Raw genomic sequence first — 20,381 nt, 5'->3', positions numbered from 1 at the left:
AAATACACCATCACTGATGAAAAATACTCTTAATTCTAAGTATTAATAAGCCAGTGAACATTTATCATAGACTCATAATCATGGATTAATAATTTAAAAAAAATAAATCTTTATTTATAGTGCTTAGTCAACATTTCATATTCCAAAGCGGTTTTAAGATTTGAGGAAAAGAGCATTTAGGACCAATTTTGATTAAGGCTACCTGAAGTTTATCCCTCCACATATGTGAAAAGTCTCCATTCTCAAAATACGTTTTCATACAAGTTTGCAGAGCCAATGTTCTGCAATTTTTTCCTCCCTACTACCTCTTGCCCTCTTTCTCCCTTGAAAATTTGGACTCCATATTGAAGTATGGCTCCATGGGCACCAATTATCCTTTGCTATCTTTCCCAAGAATCTAGACAGTGAATATTATCAGGCTATTTGACAATGCGTACAGGAGGGAGACATCACAGCTGAGCCTATTTCTATTCCTCCTCAACGTCCACTTACATGCACTTCCAGCAGATTGCTGGATTATTACCTAATAAGGCACACAGCAGGAGCTCCAAATGATTTTCTCACTACTTTCCCCACTTCCTATGTGGAATATTGCTGAGGCAATACTTGTTGAGTTAGATCAGTAACTTGTTATGTGGGGAATTGCAGGGAAAATAACACTGAGTTGATTCACTAACCCTAATGTACCCCTAAATCATTTCAGTCATAATAAAACGTCTTGTTGCATATTTGGCTTTCATGCAGAAATGCTACTGCAGATTCTAAAAGGCTTAAAGTAACAGAAACGTAACCAATCATGTGACAATCACAATATCCCATGAGCTGGTGCAGTCCATTTTGAAAACTTTTCAAAGTTCAATTTCCAAATGAATAGCAAGTCACCTAGCCTTCCATTCTCCAAGTACAACTGAATGCATTATCATTTACCATTTGATTTTATTTAGCACTGTGCCAGGGTTACCATTTTCATTATATAAGATATTGTGGATCACATGCATAATCAGAGAGAAGATACAGATTATTCAATCCACAGTAACATTCCATACTCAGTGTGAAATTATGTCTAGAAAGTTTGATTAAGATATGACACAGCGGGCGATTCACTGAAACCCCGCTATAGTGTGAACCCACATCTAACCACTCAACGATGACTGACTAAATGTTGAGGCTCCACCCTCAACTATATTAACAGAGAAGCACTGTGAGGAGGCCATATTTTTTCCTTAACAGGGAATAGGAGAAAACTGTCGGGTCAATTTTTTTTTTTAAAAGCACGGATGCAGGAAAATCAAGCACAGGCATGGTTGGCGCAACACTCTACGTCACCACATCATCCCAGAGTTCAAAGGGGAGGGAGAGAAAAAAAAATTTGCTCGAATCAAACATTTAGAAAGGAAAAGACCTAAATTTAACAAAAAGATTGAAATATGTATTTTAGAGAATGAAATCAAAGGTAATGTTTCGATATAAAATTTTGAACTGTATTACAAAACTATCTAGTGCATGCTTACAAATTTGCATTTTTTGCTGAAAACTTCCATTTTAATGGAATAAACTGTAGCAGATTTCACAAAATTTCCCAATACTCTAACCTGATCAGAACACTGCAACCTAATGAAAAAGCTGATCTTCTATTGCATGTATATGTTATTTCACAGTGAGAATTTCCCCCAGCTTAATTTTAATTTGACCAAATGAGATTGAAAACACTATATCTATTCTAATTTTCACCATTCTCAACTCTAAACGCAGTCCAGAACGTCTATCTAGCAGTAAAGTTAGAAGAAAATCAAACCTCTCTACTTTGAAGTGAAATAAAAAGGGCTAGGTCTCACTAGTCTTATATTAATTATTTACAAAAGCTATTACAGATCAGTAAACTTTTACAAGGCAGATAACTGTTCAATTTGTTACTACACATTTTGACTTTTACTTAGAGTTCATTTTTCTTATAAATGCAACAGGTGCTAACACTATCTGAATGCAAATTCTTCTTTCCATGTTGTCTTTGGAGTCCTTGGAATGGCAGCACTTACATCTTTGGACTCAATGAAATCACAGAATGGATTAACAATAAACTACTAGCTAATGCGCTTATTTATATAGTAGTAATTGTTATGTGTAATGAACTGCATTTTAAAAAAATCTGACCAATCTCTTACGTAACCTGTGTCTATGCAGCAAACTAGCTTAAACAGGCGTGAAACTAGTAGAAGAACAGGGTACACCCAAGCACAGGATTATAAATAAGAATCCAGCCCAGATGGTTATGTTAATGTCCCTGCTCTTATGGATAAGTTTTATTACTTTTCTTTTGCCAAGTCACTAATTGGATCACTGCATAGAAACACTGCGTTCCATTTTGGGGTGGAGCGCCTTATCACTCGGAAGTGTGCCTCCCACCAGCTGACCACAAAGCAGGAGGCTATGGCACACATCAGTTATTTTGTCTGTAGAATGAAAATAAGCAAGAATAAAATTCAACAAATTTGAAGATTTGAAATAAGTTTTTGGACACATTCTTCTCCCTCTTTGTTCCCAACCCACATTCCCTGGTTTCAGCCAGCAAGTCTATGTAATATGACCGACAGCAGCTCAGCTTTCCATGGGAAGGGGGTAGGTAGGAAACACCTAAAGAAACATTAAAGGTAGATTATCACTGTTTTACGGATGGCGAATAAACATTATTCCCAACTACCCCATGTCAATAATTGGAATTAACCCCTTCTCTTAGGAACTTGTCGAGCTCTCTTTTAAAGGGCTGCAGGGAATCCAGACTCTCGACACCCTTTGGGTAATCTGTTGCAGACAGCAATGACTATGAAAATAAACAGCTCTAACATCTAACCTAACTCTTGGCCTGTCTATTTTATACACACGCCCCCCATTTATCACAGCCCTATCCATTTTAAATAACCCATCAAATTGTACAGAATCTAATACCAATATTTTAAAAACCTCACTTACATCTCCTCTAAGCCTAAATTTCTCTGGTGAAATAGGCCCCACCTCCTTGGACCTAGCCTGATAAGTAAAAGCCCTGAGGTCTCACCCTCTTCTGCACGATCGCCAGGGTATTGATATCCCTCATCTTGTGTGGGGACCACAACTGAATGCAATACTCCAAAGCTGAAGTATAGGGATGAGTCCAGGTTCAATGTGTGCATGTGTGAGACAAAGCGCCAGAGAGAAGAGAAGGCCGGGGGGGGGGGGGGAAGAGGTAGAAAGGGCGCGCGCGCGAGCGAGGAGCGGAGAGGAGAAGAGAGACGGGGGGGGGGGGGGGGGGGGGGGGGGGAGGGCGAGGGTGAAAGAGCGACAGCAAGATATCTCAAGGCTGGAAAAGAACTTGGAGCATGACAGGGAGGAGTCAGATGTCACATGGTATGTTGGCCCTTATTGCAAGGGGGTTGGAGTACAAGAGTAAGGAAGTCTTGCTGCAACTGTACAAGGCTTTGGTGAAACCACCCCTGGAGTACTGTGTTCAGTTTTGGTCTCCTTACCTAAGAGGAGAGGAGGCAGTGCAACGAAGGTTCATTAGATTTATTCCTGGGACGAGAGGGCTGTCCTATGAGGAGAGTTTGAGTAGAATGGGCCTGACCTCTCTGGAGTTTAAAAGAATGAGAGCTGTTCTCATTGAAACATATAAGATTCTGAGAGGACTTGACAGAGTAATTGCTGAGAGGCTGTTTCCCCTGGCTAGAGAGTCTAGAACTAGGGGGCACAGTCTCAGGATAAAGGGTCAGCCATTTAGGACTAAGATGAAGAGAAATTTCTTCACTCAGAGGATTGTGAATCTTTGGAATTCTCTACCCAGAGGGCTGTGGATGCTGAGTCATTAAGTATATTCAAGGCTGAGATAGATAGATAGATTTTTGGACTCGAGGGGAATCAAGGGATATGGGGACCAGGCGAGAAAGTGGAGTTGAGGTCAAAAATCAGCCATGATCTTATTGAATGGCGGAGCAGGCTTGAGGGGCCATGGGCCTACTCCTGCTCCTATTTCTTATGTTTGGGTGAGCTGAGAGAAAGAGAACGGACGAGTGCGAAAGCTTCCTTGTGGGCCACAAGGAGCAGGAGTGCGCACACACACCAGCAGGGGTCAATCGATAGCAAATGAAGTTCAGGAATCCTGGACGATTTCCCCCCTCCAGTCTAGGGAAATGAAAGCAAACTATTGTGCCCCCAATGCTGCCATGACTGAGATTACCTAACAGCACAGGCCAGGGGTTGAAGCTGGAACTTTCCTGGTCTGAATGGCTAAGTACCACACCAGGCATTTACTGACAGAGCCACAGTGAGAGTTCAATATGAATGTAATGTGTTACTGTAATGTAAATATTTCAAAAAAGCTTTGCCAAAGAAACTTGAAGGGTTAACAATGCTCCTTTCATGTCTTTGGTTCACAAAGGCATTAGTACAGTGCAAGTATTTTACAGTAGAAACAAAATTTAACCAGATCTCTATCAATGGTGTTTGATAGAGAATTTCTCTATAGAAAATATAATTGTACAGTAACATTGTTCCGACTGTGCACTGTCCATTAATTTCAATTCAAAGCAAATATAAGGTTTTCAGGAAAACAAATTGATTGGAAGTAAGGATCAGTGCGAGAGCCACTCCTGTTTGTTGCCCTAAAAGAGCAATTCTATTTCAGTAAATGAACATTTCCATGCCATCTTTGCAATATCTCCAACTGCTGTAGTAATTTTAAACGGTAAAAAAAGGTTAATCTTTGTTGACAACAATTGAATGTTTAATGTCTGTGCCTATACTGCATATTGCAAAGAATTCCTGTTTGATTTCTTTTTCAATAGGGAGTGGCTAGGAATTTAATTTTCTTACTTTGGATTTTAAAGTGGCACTTTAGAAGGAGATCTGTAACTGAGCTTAGGGCAAGTGTTAGCCTGTAAGCTGCCAAAGAACATGAAGGCACATAAAGGCCAGGAGTCATGTTCAACCCAAACATGGCTGGATCCCCATCTGTAAACCAGACGTGTGTAAAGGCGCCGTGTTTACTGCTGATTTACAAAATAAAACTGGAACCATAAAAGTCACTTCAATAGCTACATTGTTCCAAGGCAGTTTTATGAAACACAAAGCCATCAATGTTTCGCAATATTTTGGTTTATGGAGAGGTAGTGAAAGTCACAGTGCAGTTCTGTTTGTCAGATCATAAGGCGTGGGCTTTACAACTGTTTTAAGTCATTCAGAACCCTTCTTTAGGTCTGCTGTAGTTTTTATTACTTTAAAAGTTACATTTAAGAGGAAGACACGTTAATGCTTTGGGCGATGCCCTTTCTCAGAACTATTTCCAGAATTTTCTGGTTTTATTCCAGAGGATAGATACTGCTTCACCAATTCAAACCAAAGCAACCGGAGTGAAAATAACTCCAAAAAAAGTGTGTAGATTAGACTGAAGAAATATGGAGCTGATGGCTGAGAGCATGGTAAAAGGTTAAACTGTAACGCATCTGGTTGTCCAACTACAAGCACAAATGCATTAATATCCAAATACCTCTGGAAAAAAGGTACTGTTTGGTACAATACTAAGCCGTTGAGACAGAAGCCAGGGTTTTCTGCTTTTGTGTCGTCAGCCTGTGATTTTTCACCCGTTCACGTTAATGGGTGGTAAACGCTGGCCAGAACGTTTCAGTTTACAATCTCTGTTCCAAGTTAGCTGATCATAGCTGTATCTGTGATTAGCCTCCCCACCCCTTGGCTAATAAGTGAAAGAGAGAGAGAGAGAGGAAGAGAGAGAGAGAGAGAGAGAGAGAGAAATCATTTACATTTCTAACAAATGATATTATATTCTTCCAATACACAATGTGCAATTTGTTTTCTACAAATCCATCATAAATAGAGGGGTGGATTTCCACGTGTGCTATGAATTTTTTTCAAGTATTTCAAGCAGTTCCAGTTGAATGGCGATCATTGCAATCCATACAACTGACTGCAGTTGTTTTGCTTCCAATATTGCATGTACATGTTTTCTAGCCAAAATCAGCACATTGAAGCAGAGATGTAATTTTTGTTCTGATTGTGCTGGTAGATTCTTTTTTGATTTGTGTGTGGGGGTGGGGGGGAGGGGTGGAAATAAACATTTTTTGTGAAACAATTTGAGATGAGATTGACAGCATTAATCAATAAGACAGAGATCCTATACATTACTGAAGAGTCTAGGAAAGTGGAGTGGCACTGTTGTAACTTTATACTGCACAGGAGAAGAGTCACACCATTTCTGGACAATGCTCTGAAGGAAAATGAGAGAGCAGATAGTATGCCAAAATATTAATGTGTTTTTTTTATGGCTGGGTCTATTAGAAGGGTGCCTTCACACCTGATCAAGCTGGAGAATGTAAAGGAAAGAAAAACAAACAAATTTCATTTTAGAAAGAGACCCTCTCGTTAAGGCTAATGCCTTTTATGCACCTACTGCCTTTTAGTATCCTGCACCATCTGTAGTTGAGAGATCAAGCATAGAGACATAGAAAATAGGAGTGAAAGTAGGCCATTCGGGCCTGCTCCGCCATTCAAAATGATCATGGGTGATCGTCTAACTCAGTACCCTGTTCCCGCTTTTTCCCCATATATCCCTTGATCCCTTTAGCATTAAGAAATATATAGGAACAGGAGTAGGCCGTTCAGCCCCTCATGCCTGCTGTGCCATTTGATAAGGTCATGGCTGATCTGTGATCTACCTCCATATACCCGCCTTTGGCCCATATCCCTTAATACCTTTGATTGCCAAAAAGCTATCTATCTCAGATTTAAATTTAGCAATTGAGCTAGTATCAATTGCCGTTTGCGGAAGAGAGTTCCAAACTTCTACCACCCTTTTTGTGTGTAGAAATGTTTTCTAATCTAGCTCCTGAAAAGTTCTGGCTCTAATTTTTAGACTGTGCCCCCTACTCCTAGAATCCCCAACCAGTGGAAATAGTTTCTCTCTATCCACCCTATCTGTTCCCCTTAATATCTTATAAACTTCAATCTTAACCTTTGAAACTCTAGAGAATACAACCCCAATTTGTGTAATCTCTCCTCGTAACTTAACCCTTGAAGTCCGAGTATCATTCTAGTAAACCTACGCTGCACTCCCTCCAAGGCCAATATGTCCTTCCGAAGGTGCGATGCCCAGAACTGCTCACAGTACTCCAGGTGTGGTCCAACCAGGGTTTTGTATAGTTGCAGCATAACATCTGCCCCCTTGTACTCTAATCCTCTAGATATAAAGCCCAGCATTCCATTGCCTTATTGATGATTTTCTGCACCTGTTCATGACACTTCAATGATCATGTACCTGAACCCCTAGGTCCCTTTGGACATCCACTGTTTTTAACTTTTTAACTTCTTGAATACATCTAATGACTTGGCCTCCACTGACTTCTGTGGTAGAGAATTCCACAGGTTCATCACTCTCTGAGTGAAGAAATTTCTCCCCGTCTCTGTTCTAAATGGCATACCCCATGTTTCGATGAGTTTACCTCTCATTCTTCTAAACTCTAGTGAATATAGGCCTAGTTAACCCAATCTCTCCTCATACGTCAATCCTGCCATCCCAGGAATCAGTCTGGTAAACCTTCGTTGCACTCCCTCCATGGCAAGGACATCCTTCCTCAGATAAGGAAACCAAAACTGCACACAATACTCCAGATGTGGTCTCACCAAGGCCCTGTATAACTGCAGTAAGACATCCCTTACTGCAACTCACTCCCAGGCCACTTCAAATTACCGCTCTCTAACTGACGGCTAGATGGTGTGCACAGGTATCCGAAGCAGCAAGTGTCAATTTTTTCTCTTCTTTGTGGGCCATACCTTCCATTTGTTCCCTCCCACAATAGCGGAGACGAGCTCAGCCATTCGGTGTAGGGGGAACAAATTTCCAAAATTTATTTTATTGCATTTTATGCAGTTCATTGTTGCACCATGTTGTTCCCAGTGAAAGATTTTAAAAATCTGTTGACACAATCTCTATGAGATTAACTTGCATTATAGAAAATAGTGTCACTTTAGAAAATAATTTAAAAGTTCTACTAATTAGAGTAGATAAGATGAGGTTTGCAATTTTAACCGAATACATTTCCTGAATTGTTTTTTAAACAAACATCTGCAATCATAAATAGTTCTTTTTCTATTTAGTTACATCCCCTTAAAAATAATGCTATGTTACAAAGAAAAAAACATTCTTTGGAAAGACTAAACTACCTTATATTGACTACATTACTGCATGAATTGAATATTCAGTTCAAATACAACATTTATGCAGTATCAAAGCCATTACTCTGAACAATCACATACTCAAATCCATGAAGAGATTTTCTATGAACCAGATCGGAGAATTCCTTTAGCTGTAATAGAATGAACTTTCTACGGGAATCTTACCATAATTAAATATTGCATTTCCTGCGCTCTGAATGCTGAATTTATAACATACTCTTTGCTCTTTTAGGTCATTGAATTACAACTTCCTATAATTGTGCACGAGCAAGACATAATGAATAATTCAAGTGGTCAAACTTTTCCAGAGATAGCTATGGGATTTTTTTTTTGCAAACCATTACTATGCATTGCAGTTTACTCGTCACAACTAACAGTACTTAATCACATATCTGAGCACTTGGGCATTAATCTTTAAACAAAAAGTCATTTTTAATGCGCATTAGCCTTAAAGGACATATAATAAGCTTTATAACTATACCCTGGCATCAGGTACTTTTCCTTAGTGTGCACTATGATTACCATTTCAGTTTAACTCTTACCAAAGAGGTTTTTTCAACTTCTTTTCCTTAGTGTTCCCATGCAATGAAATAACTATGTCGTACCAGATTAGTTAACACACAGGGGATGCCTGAAACAACTTGTAAAGAAATTATGAAATAATGCCTGAAAGAACTCTGGGAATATTGCACCCTTTGGTTATCAAGGAAGCAAGTGATCACCATCACACAATAGCAAAGGTTCTAAAGGGTTCAATAAAAGACTTCAATCTGTAAGGCCAGCAGTTTTCAAATTTTTCTGTGTGGGGGAATGCTGCACCCTGTCCTAACTTTGCAAGGACAGCATCAGCTACCCAAAAGGAAAACAGTGCTTTCATTGAAGATTTTTTTGTTAGTATACAGCAACAGAAATATAGTAAGTCAACAAGTATAACAAAAATAAAAAAATAAAAAAACAGAATTCTTCTCACAACATGCATACAGTATGCTCTGTCCCAAATAGACATAAATCTGATGAGCTCTCAGATCCCAAGGGATTCCTTGTAAATGCATTAGGGTCCGTGCACCTCAGTTTGAAATCTATGTACAAGACTGAAAACCTCAGGAAAGTCTATCCTGCAGCTGCTATTTTATTTACATCTAAAAAATGGCTTGTTTTTGGGGATAAACATGGTAACAGCTGAAGAGAAGCCATGTTTCCAGAATAGTCCTTGGCTGACCTCTAGATATACCATATGAAACCCTTCAACCACAGTTTAATTGTTTTTGTGATGGAGTTGTTCATGATTAAGAGCATAATATAGAAACCCTGGAGCAACAAAAACCATGTGGCCCACAAGCTACTCCCTCCAACAAATCATGGACAATGTGCTCCATCAAGGATTCTCTAAAACTTATGAAAAATAAGCAACCACAAACGAAATCTCCAAACAGGGATAAACCTGAATTTTTGCTCAGACTGCCAGATAACACGCAAATATTTGTGTTATTATTCCATCATTATTTGTGATGGGATTCATTTCGCAACAACATTGAAATTTGTTCTGCAAGTACAAATATGGAAAATAAGTGGAGTAGAACTTGGCCATTTGGAACTGCAGCTTGAAAATACAATGTTCATTAACAATTGGTCTGTCAGTAAATGCGATTATTCACAAACAAAAGCAAAAGTTGCAAATCATCTAAGTTTGGCCTCATCTTTAATCTATTAGTCCAACGATTTTATTTTTAATCCCACAAGCTTTCGGGGGCTTTCCCCTTCCTCAGGCAGTGTGGAAAAGGAAGGGGAAAGCCCCCGAAAGCTTGTGGGATTAAAAATAAAATCGTTGGACTATAACTTGGTGTTGTAAAATTGTTTACAATTGTTAACCCCAGTCCATCACCGGCATCTCCACATCATAATCTATTAGCTTAGCACAGCGGCAGTCCAAGGTCCTGTAATCAGACAAAAGTCAATTGTCCCAAATAAATGGTACCTATTTTTCCAAATCAATGGTAACTATCTTCTGTTCCTTTCTTCATCTAATTCCTTTAATCAAAGAGAAGTGGAATGAAAGCAAGATAAAGTTTTTTTTTGCTATATATCATCCTTCAAGTGGGAATGCAGATGATGCAGTGTTTGCAGACTGAAAAAAAACAGCAAAGTGGTGTTGGGACCTAGCAGAAACTTTTGAGAACAGCTGGGAAAAGCAGAAAATGGGAGTCCAGGCAGATGGAGACAATGAAACAAGTTGGACTAGCATTATGAAAAATGATGATATGATCTGGAAGGTCATTACATAAGTGACATTAGTCTAACTACATTATAGTTAAATACAAATGCTGTCATGCTCAGAAGCATGTCCCAAGGGCAAACAAAATTATATACTGCAGTGCCTTATAATACTAATTTAAATCGCTCTTTGAAAGGTTATTTTAAACCATGAACTTTGCAGTAGTTCTAAGAGTACACTGTAGGATTCTTAACCCAGGAGGTCAGAGGTATAAATACTACTTTGAATCTTGTCTATTCTAATATGGCAAATATCACTGTTTCACAGGACAGCTGTAAAATGGAGAGCTGTATTCTAATTTCATTTTATTTATGGGGGTGAATTGGGGGGGGGGGGGGGGGGTGGAGAAAGAGAGCGAGGGAGAAAAGGCACACTTCACTGTATCAAAGACCATAATTCAATATTTGTGGGAGGGAGGCAATGTGTTATATTGCAGGCTCAAACCTTACATTTGAGGGAAAGAGGCAATATACTGAATCATCTCCACATTTTTAGGGATGAAAGGCACTGTACCATATCAGGTGTCAACTTTTTTGTGAGATGTGGTGGGAGTAGAAAGCTAAGAATGTTCTGTTTTGAGGAGTGGGGGGGGGGGGGGGGAAGAGAGGAGTGAAAAGATTAGGTGCATGGGAAGGAAATAGAAGAGGTGAAACTACCAGAAGCGAATTTGTCTGTCAGCCAATAATGGTGTGGCATGGGGAGGTTATGGGGAATTCTACAACCATTCCACTGCATGACTAATGGAGAAAAAGTAAAAAGGGGACCTGTAAACATTGCTTATCATTTTATTCTACTTTACAAGTATGGTAACATTTTTAGTAAGGCCTTTTAGAAAAGGACCGTTGCCATTGGAAAATTACTGGATATGATGGTCCTCCTATTTTTTTTATAAAACTATTCAGCAAATCTATAGCAGCTAGTATATAAGCCAGCCATGAGCACAATGACATGCTGCACATTTCTGATGCTCTATTTTCTTTCCAATGTTCAGACCTGCAGAGTGATATAGCTAGCTGTTTGTCAGTATAAAAAAATCAATGCTATAAAGATGAAGATCACAGGTTTAAGGTCCCATTCATCACTTGTATGACAAACATGCTCCCTTTCCTGTGGGCATCTACTGGATGCAAGACCCCTTTCGTATCTAATGCTGCAATAAGACTAACAGTAAGTCCAGGGATCTATAGACCAATTAGCTTAACATCAGTGGTAGGAAAGATAATGGAATGTTTTCTCAAAGATGTAACAAAAAACATCTAGAAACCGAAAATACAAGAAAGAGTAGTCAGCACAGATTTCAATACAGAAGGTCAGGCTTGACCTTGTTGAAGAAGTAACAAAGAGCAGACAAGAGTAATGCAGTGGATGTAATATGCTTGGATTTTCAAAAGGCCTTTGATGAGATATCTCATAGTAGACTCATGACTAAGATCAGAGCATGTGGAGTTAGAGGGCAAGTAGCAGAATGGATAGCAAAGTGGCTACAAAACAAGAGAGTAGGGGTTAATGATAGTTTCTCAAACTGGCAGAAGGTGGGAAGTGGTGTTTTGCAGGGATCGATGCCGGGACCGCTGTTGTTCACCATTTACACAAATGATTTGGACTCGGGAATTGGGAGTACAATATCAAAATTTGCGGATGACTGTCTGAAAGGTGATCTTTAAAATTATGAAGAAGTTCAATAGGGTAAATGTAGAGAAGATGTTTCCAGGCAGAAGAGTCCAAAACTAGGGGCCATAAATATATGATAGTCACCAATAAATCCAATAACGCATCCAGGAAAAACTTATATTCAGAGTGGTTAGAATGTGGAATCTACTACCACATGGAGCAGTTGAGACGAATACCATAGATGCTTTTATGGGAAGCTAGATAAGTACATGAGGGAGAAAGGAATAGAAGGATATGTTGATAGGGTGAGTTGAGACTCACGTGGAGCATAAACACCGGCATAGACCTGTTGTGCCCAATGGCCTGCTTCTGTGCTGTAAATTCTATATAAAAATAGTAGGCTATAAAACTACTACCTTTTCCCTGGCAAAAAAGGTAATAAAGCATTATAAAACACAGCTTGCCTCTACTTTGTGAAGTCTCTGTAAATAGCTTTCTCATGAGAGCTTAATTACTCCACAAATTAATTCCAAGAGAGGCCATACCAGTTCTTTGAATGGTACTCACAGGACTTTGCAGTATTTGAGAAACCCGCTTTCTCTGTTCCATCAGATTAAAATCCTGTCTCAAATCTGGTGACAAGTTCCTCTCACGAATATACTCAGGGTCATTTTCATTGATGCGGTCAAAATAGCTCCCTTTATGGATCACACTGGGTGGGGGAGGGGAAGTTATCACCCCCTGGTTGGCATCACCACTCATGGTCACTGTTGTCTACTGATCTGTCTGTTCACCTACAACAAAGAAATACATGGGTTATTAATGCTACTGCACTGCAAGCATAACCAAAAACAGGATATGACACTTTAAAATAAGCCCTCCAGTTTAAATTTCCAAGTAATATGCCAAACTGAGACTCAGGCTATATCTTCACTCTGTTGTATTAAAGACAGTCAGGAAAAAGATTGCCAGAAAGTACTTCAATTTAATCCAAAACAAACAACAGTTCATGACACTCTGAAGAGCATCACATGACAACACCTTATAACAAAAATGCAGGGGCTACTGTGCTTAAGAAAAATCTATACACATTTACTTTGGCAAAAGAGAAACAATCCTTTCAAACACAAACAGAATAACCACAGTAGCTTCATTCATCTAATCTCTACATAAATTACAGTCTTGTGTAGGGAGAATGAAATTGTCCACTACAGTGGACCATTACTGTACAACACTATGGAGTACAAGGATACATGCTTAATCCCCCACTCAGTTCCTTGATTTGAGGTACTCCAGGTGGCATCAGACATAGGCTGTGGCATCTCACAGTACATGAACAGAGGAGATCTGATCGTATTCTCTATAGAACACAATCCCATGTCTCCTTGCACTGGCGAAAGAATATTGGAAAAAGATGCCTCCCATTTTCTTAGGTGCATGTGTGGGAGTAAAGCAGCACCTAGAAGTAATGGGAACAAAATGTTGGCCCCATGTCCTTTACAGGACAAATATCCTCAAAAATAGATTTATTAATTCTCACATGGTACTTTGTTGGCACAGAATGGCGTACTAGAAAGTTCCTAATTTTGATCAGGTCATTTCAATCTGGTACTCCTCTCCCGTTCCAACCTATTGAAGCTGGTACCTTTCTTCTAATCTTCCGATCAAGCTGGTACTCTCCTCCACTCATTTTCCTTCCTCCCTGGCCAGAAGTGTCACTCTCTGCTTCTCCCCTCTTTTCCCCTTCCAAAGTACTGTTCCCCGTTGCTCTCCCTTTCCTGTTAATGCACTGCTCCCTTTTCTTGTCCTTTACCATCCATTTTCCCCCTAGCCTCTATTACCATGCATTTACCTTGTCCTTCATTGCATGGATTTCCCCCTTCCCTCTCCTCTTCACTGACACCTAATCCTCCCTTCTACATCCACTCCCTCCTCCCACTATCCCTACCACATTTTTTCTTGCCATGCATTCTGCCCGCTCCCATAATCATGCATTCTCTCCCCCTTGCCATTAATTTCACCCTATCTGTTCTTACCTGGGTCTGATGGCTCATACACAGGACAAGATCAGCTCCTCTTGTTTGCACCGCTCTCAGCAGTAACAGCTAGGATTACAATCTCTGTATGCTGGAGGTGGGAAAGTTCCTTCCCATAGTATACAAAAGGCGGCAATCTGAACCACTGGTGCTGGAAAGGGAGCAGTGGGACCTGTCTGGTGCATTAGCCCCTGAACTTCAGGAAGGGGGGGGGGGGGCGTTGGAGAGGTGGTGAAAGAGACTTGATTGCACTGATTTATGTCAGTAACATTAATACTCTGACCAGGTCTACAAAATGCTGACCACCATTGTGAAAAGTTGATGCTTAGCAAGCATGTGTACCCAAAGTGAGTATTTCTATTTCCCACACCAGCCATCCTTATGATCCAGGTAAGAATGCCTTTTTAAAATGGTAAACAACATAGTCTTATGCTGTGGGTTTCTGTCCCCCAGTATTGCCCCAAAATTATTTCACATGGAACTCTTATGTGTAATAGAGATGAAATGATAACATGTTAATCCCCAAAGAAACTGGAGTTCTGTTAAAGGAATATCTGGCAAAATACAGCGTTTAGAAATTCTTTGAGTAGGAAAGTTTCAACTGTGCAAAAAGAAACTAATGTATTTTGCAAGTTTTAGTCATTAAAGTTAAAATGTTTAACACTTGAGTGCAATTTTATTGCGGGTGAAGAGGAAGTGAGGGAAAGTAAGAATCATAGTTATGAACTCCAGCCACCATGAATAATTTAAATAAATCATTGTAAACAATTTTACAACACCAAGTTATAGTCCAACAATTTTATTTGAAATCTACAAGCTTTCGGAGGCTTCCTCCTTCCTCAGGTAAATGTCAGGAACTCCTCGAAGCCTACGCATTTATAAATCACAGAACAATACATGGTGATTACAGACAGCCTTTGCAACTGCCCATTGCCAAGGCAATCACCGTATTCAGACAGAGAGGTGTTACCTACAGAACCCCCGAATATACATTCAACAAAAAAAAACAAACAGCAAAAAAAAGAGAGGCAGAAACATCCGGAAGGCAGAGAAAGCCAGCAAATGACCAGTTATATTAAAAACAGATAGCTTTTGTTCGCTGGTGGGCTTACATGTAGCGTGACATGAACCCAAGATCCCGGTTTAGGCCGTCCTCATGGGTGCGGAACTTGGCTATCAATTTCTGCTCGACGATTTTGCGTTGTCGTGTGTCTCGAAGGCCGCCTTGGAGTACGCTTACCCGAAGGTCGGTGGCTGAATGTCCTTGACTGCTGAAGTGTTCCCCGACTGGGAGGGAACCCTCCTGTCTGGCGATTGTTGCGCGGTGTCCGTTCATCCGTTGTCGCAGTGTCTGCATGGTCTCGCCAATGTACCATTTTTTTTGTTGAATGTATATTCGGGGGTTCTGTAGGTAACACCTCTCTGTCTGAACACGGTGATTGCCTTGGCAACGGGCAGTTGCAAAGGCTGTCTGTAATCACCATGTATTGTTCTGTGATTTATAAATGCGTAGGCTTCGAGGAGTTCCTGACATTTACCTGAGGAAGGAGGAAGCCTCCGAAAGCTTGTAGATTTCAAATAAAATCGTTGGACTATAACTTGGTGTTGTAAAATTGTTTACAATTGTCAACCCCAGTCCATCACTGGCATCTCCACATCTTAAATAAATCAGTTACACAAATTAAGAGATACAAGATAAAAATAGGAACATTGCAAGTGATGCCTTAAAACTATTAACCTGAATAACAAAGTAATGACAAAGGTTAGTTGTGTAATATCTGACATTTAATTGAATTTATTCTGAACACCCATCCTCTTTAAATTTTTTGGCTTTTAAGTAAAATTATTTTTTTGATGCATTAACTTGTTTTTTTCCTAAAGTACAACAGAAATATCTATCCTCAAAATTATTTTGAGCTTTAAAGCGCCATATATCTGCACAAGATTTTCAGATGACTTAGTTAAAATGTATTGAAATATTCCAGATGAGAAATAATGTAGACTACTCTATTTAAAGTGAATCCGGTTACAGTAAAATTCTGCACTGAAAAATAGTGCCATGTTCGTAGTCTTTCCCATTCATTTCAATGTCACAGTCATAAAGCAAACCTTCCTGTAATCCTGCCATGTTAGTTCTCCCTGGCAGAAAAAACCTACTCAGATGATTGGCTGCTGCTGCCACATTCGGGCAGACCACCGAGGAGAATATCAATTGGCATCCTTTGCGCTTCTGGTTGCCAATCCTGGCACAGGAATACAAATGAAAATTTCATTAGTTGACATGGTTAATTTTCATGAAGTGGTTTTTATATTGTTTGAAATGAAACACTCTCTTCGCAAACAGGCATGATAAAGTCTTTCATGGAATGGCAATAGGGAATTTTTTTTAAAAATTCGTTCATGGGATGTGGGTGTCATTGGCAAGGCCAGCATTTATTGCCCATCCCTAATTGCCCTTGAGAAGGTGGTGGTGAGCCGCCTTCTTGAACCGCTGCAGTCCGTGTGGTGAAGGTTCTCTCACAGTGCTGTTAGGAAGGGAGTTCCAGGATTTTGACCCAGGGACGATGAGGGAACGGCGATATATTTCCAAGTCGGGATGGTGTGTGACTTGGAGGGGAACGTGCAAGTGGTGTTGTTCCCACGTGCCTGCTGCCCTTGTCCTTCTAGGTGGTAGAGGTCGCGGGTTTGGGAGGTGCTATTGAAGAAGCCTTGGCGAGTTCCTGCAGTGCATCCCGTGGATGGTACACACTGCAGCCACTGTGCGCCGATGGTGAAGGGAGTGAATGTTTAGGGTGGTGGATGGGGTGCAATTCAAACGGGCTGCTTTGTCCTGGATGGTGTCGAGCTTCTTGAGTATTGTTGGAGCTGCACTCATCCAGGCAAGTGGAGAGTATTCCATCACACTCCTGACTTGTGCCTTGTAGATGGTGGAAAGGCTTTGGGGAGTCAGGAGGTGAGTCACTCGCCACAGAATACCCAGCTTCTGACCTGCTCTTGTAGCCACAGTATTTATATGGCTGGTCCAGTTAAGTTTCTGGTCAATGGTGACCCCCAGGATATTGATGGTAGGGGATTTGGCGATGGTAATGCCACTGAATGTCAAGGGGAGGTGGTTAGACTCTCTCTTGTTGGAGATGGTCATTGCTTGGCACTTGTCTGGCACAAATGTTACTTGCCACTCATGAGCCCAAGCCTGGATGTTATCCAGGTCGTGCTGCATGCGGGCTCGGACTGCTACATTATATGAGGGGTTGCGAATGGAACTGAACTCTGCAATCATCAGCGAACATCCCCATTTCGGACCTTATGATGGAGGGAAGGTTATTGATGAAGCAGCTGAAGATGGTTGGGCGTAGGACACTGCCCTGAGGAACTCCTGCAGCAATGTCCTGGGGCTGAGATGATTGGTCTCCAACAACCACTGCCATCTTCCTTTGTGCTAGGTATAACTCCAGCCACTGGAGAGTTTTCCCCCTGATTCCCACTGACTTCAATTTTACTAGGGCTCCTTGGTACCACACTCTGTCAAATGCTGCCTTGATGTCAAGGGTAGTCACTCATCTCAACTCTGGAATTCAGCTCTTTTGTCAGTGTTTGGACCAAGGCTGTAATGAGGTCTGGAGCTGAGTGGTCCTGGCGGAACCCAAACTGAGCATCAGTGAGTAAGTGCCGCTTGATAGCACTGGCGATGACACCTTCTATCACTTCACTGATGATTGAGAGTAGTCTGATGGGGCGGTAATTGGCCGGATTGGATTTGTCCTGCTTTTTGTGGAGACACATACCTGGGCAATTTTCCACATTGTCGGGTAGATGCCAGTGTTGTAGCTGTACTGGAACAGTTCGGCTAGAGGCGCAGCTAGTTCTGGAGCACAAGTCTTCAGCACTACAGCCGGGATGTTGTCGGGGCCCATATCCAGTGCACTCAACCATTTCTTGATATCACGTGGAATGGAGTGGAGTGAATCGAATTGGCTGAAGACTGGCTTCTGTGATGGTGGGGAGATCGGGAAGAGGCCAAGATGGATCATCCACTCGGCACTTCTGGCTGAAGATGGTTGCAAACACTTCAGCCTTGTCTTTTGCACTCACGTGCTGGACTCCGCCATCATTGACGATGAGGATGTTTACAGAGCCTCCTCCTCCCGTTAGTTGTTTAATTGTCCACCACCATTCACGACTGGATGTGGCAGGACTGCAGAGCTTGGATCTGATCCGTTGGTTGTGGAATTGCTTAGCTCTGTCTGTAGCATGTTGCTTCCGCTGTTTAGCGTGCATATAGTCCTGAGTTGTAGCTTCAACAGGTTGGCACCTCATTTTTAGGTACACCTGGTGCTGCTTCTGGCATGCTCTTCTACAGTCCTCATTGAACCAGGGTTGATCCCCTGGCTTGTTGGTAATGGTAGAGTGAGGAATATGCCGGGCCATGAGGTTACAGATTGTGCTGGAATATAATTCTGCTGCTGCCCCACAGCGTCTCAATGATGCCCAGTTTTGAGCTGCTAGATCTGTTCTGAATCTACCCCATTTAGCACGCTGGTAGTGCCACACAACACGTTGGATGGTGTCCTCAGTGCGAAGACGGGACTTCAGCTCCACGAGGACTGTGCGGTGGTCACTCCTACCAATACTGTCATGGATAGATGCATTTGCGACAGGTAGATTGGTGAAGACGAGGTCAAGTAGGATTTTTCCTCGTGTTGGTTCGCTCACCACCTGCCGCAGGCCCAGTCTGGCAGCTATGTCCTTCAGGACTTGGCCAGCTCGGTCAGTCGTAGTGCTACCGAGCCACTCTTGGTGATGGACATTGAAGTCCCCCACCCAGAGTACATTCTGTGCCCTTACTACACTCGGTGCTTCCTCCAAGTGGTGTTCAACATGGAGGAGGACTGATTCCTCAGCTGAGGGAGGGCGGTAGGTGGTAATCAGCAGGAGGTTTCCTTGCCCTTGTTTGACCTGATGCCATGAGATTTCATGGGGTCCAGAGTCAATGTCGAGGACTCCCAGGGCCACTCCCTCCTGACTGTGTATCACTGTACCGCCACCTCTGGTCAGTCTATCCTGTCGGTGGGAAGGACATACCCTGGGATGGTGATGGAAGAGTCTGGGACGTTGGCTGAAAGGTATGATTCTGTGAGCATGGCTATGTCAGGCTGTTGCTTGACTAGTCTGTGGGACAGCTCTCCCAGTTTTGGCACAAGTCCCCAGATGTTAGTGAGGAGGACTTTGCAGGGTTGATTGGGCTTGGTTTGTCTTTGTCGTGACCGGTGCCTAGTGGTCCGATGCCGGGTGGTCCATCCGCTTTTATTCTTATGACTTTTTTAGCGAAATTTTGCAACTGAGTGGCTTGCTAGGCCATTTCAGAGGGCAATTAAGAATCAACCACATTGCTGTGGGTCTGGAGTCACACATAGGCCAGACCGGGTAAGGAAGGCAGGTTTCCTTCCCTAAAGGTCATTCGTGAACCAAATGGGTTTTTATGACAATCCGGTAGTTTCATGGCCACCATTACTGATACTAGTATTTTAATACCAGATTTTATTTAATTAATTGAATTTAAATTCCCCAGCTGCCGTGGCGGGATTTGAACTCATACTCCGGATTATTGGTCCAGGCCTCTGGGTTACTGGTCCAGTAACATAACTACTATGTTAGCGTACCCAGGGAATACTTTACACTGAAATAATTCTCTCTTCCCAGTGTATTGTGACCCTTTAATCTTTCCTACTTGTTCGTACACCCGACGGATCCTGCATATAGGTAAGCTGGAAAAGAAGCACCATATTCATTTAGAGCTGTGTCAATCAAGTAAAAAATTGCAACTACTCATTTATTTCAGATGTTTAAAGAGATATTTAAATCCTTTTCAATTTTTTCCAATTAGGTCCGGAAGAAGCCCCAGCAAGCTAGATCTAGAAAAAGGTTCCGTTTCTGGAGGCAGGAAGATTTTGCGCCCCACTTGTCGATCATCATTACAACAATAAAAAGGTTATTACTGTGTATTAGTAGAGAAAAAGCAAACATTTCAAATAGTTTCCTGAATGTTGCAACAAGGCTTTGTGTATGTCAGTACAGTGCACAGTTTACACATACCACTATAAGACTGGGGGAGCAAAGTACTCTCGTTGTACTGATTAGCACTCAATCAAGATTCTTTGAAAGTTTTAAAGCATTTCTGCTGCACCACTCACATACTGCTGGTCAGTAACTGTAAGCGCTTACATTTAAATCATGTCCAGGAAGCTTAA

The 20,381-nt window shown here is 41.4% G+C and overlaps 1 protein-coding gene across 7 annotated transcripts in view; it reads right to left on the bottom strand.

Annotated features, from left to right (window-relative positions):
- Nucleotides 1-20,381, bottom strand: part of LOC137339981 (gamma-adducin-like) — a 199,988-nt gene that overhangs the window by 43,517 nt on the left and 136,090 nt on the right. For all 7 annotated transcript variants that reach the window (XM_068002101.1, XM_068002099.1, XM_068002106.1 and 4 more), the window contains one exon: nt 12,665-12,891. In XM_068002101.1, the coding sequence (XP_067858202.1) occupies nt 12,665-12,859 (195 nt within the window). In that variant the 5' untranslated portion in view covers nt 12,860-12,891. The remainder of the gene's footprint in view (nt 1-12,664; nt 12,892-20,381) is intronic.

Source organism: Heptranchias perlo, chromosome 21, assembly GCF_035084215.1.
Source record: "Heptranchias perlo isolate sHepPer1 chromosome 21, sHepPer1.hap1, whole genome shotgun sequence".
In the NCBI taxonomy this organism is placed as follows: domain Eukaryota; kingdom Metazoa; phylum Chordata; class Chondrichthyes; order Hexanchiformes; family Hexanchidae; genus Heptranchias; species Heptranchias perlo.
Note: the sequence above shows the minus strand (reverse complement) of the source record. Positions and strands in the feature narration are given on the sequence as shown.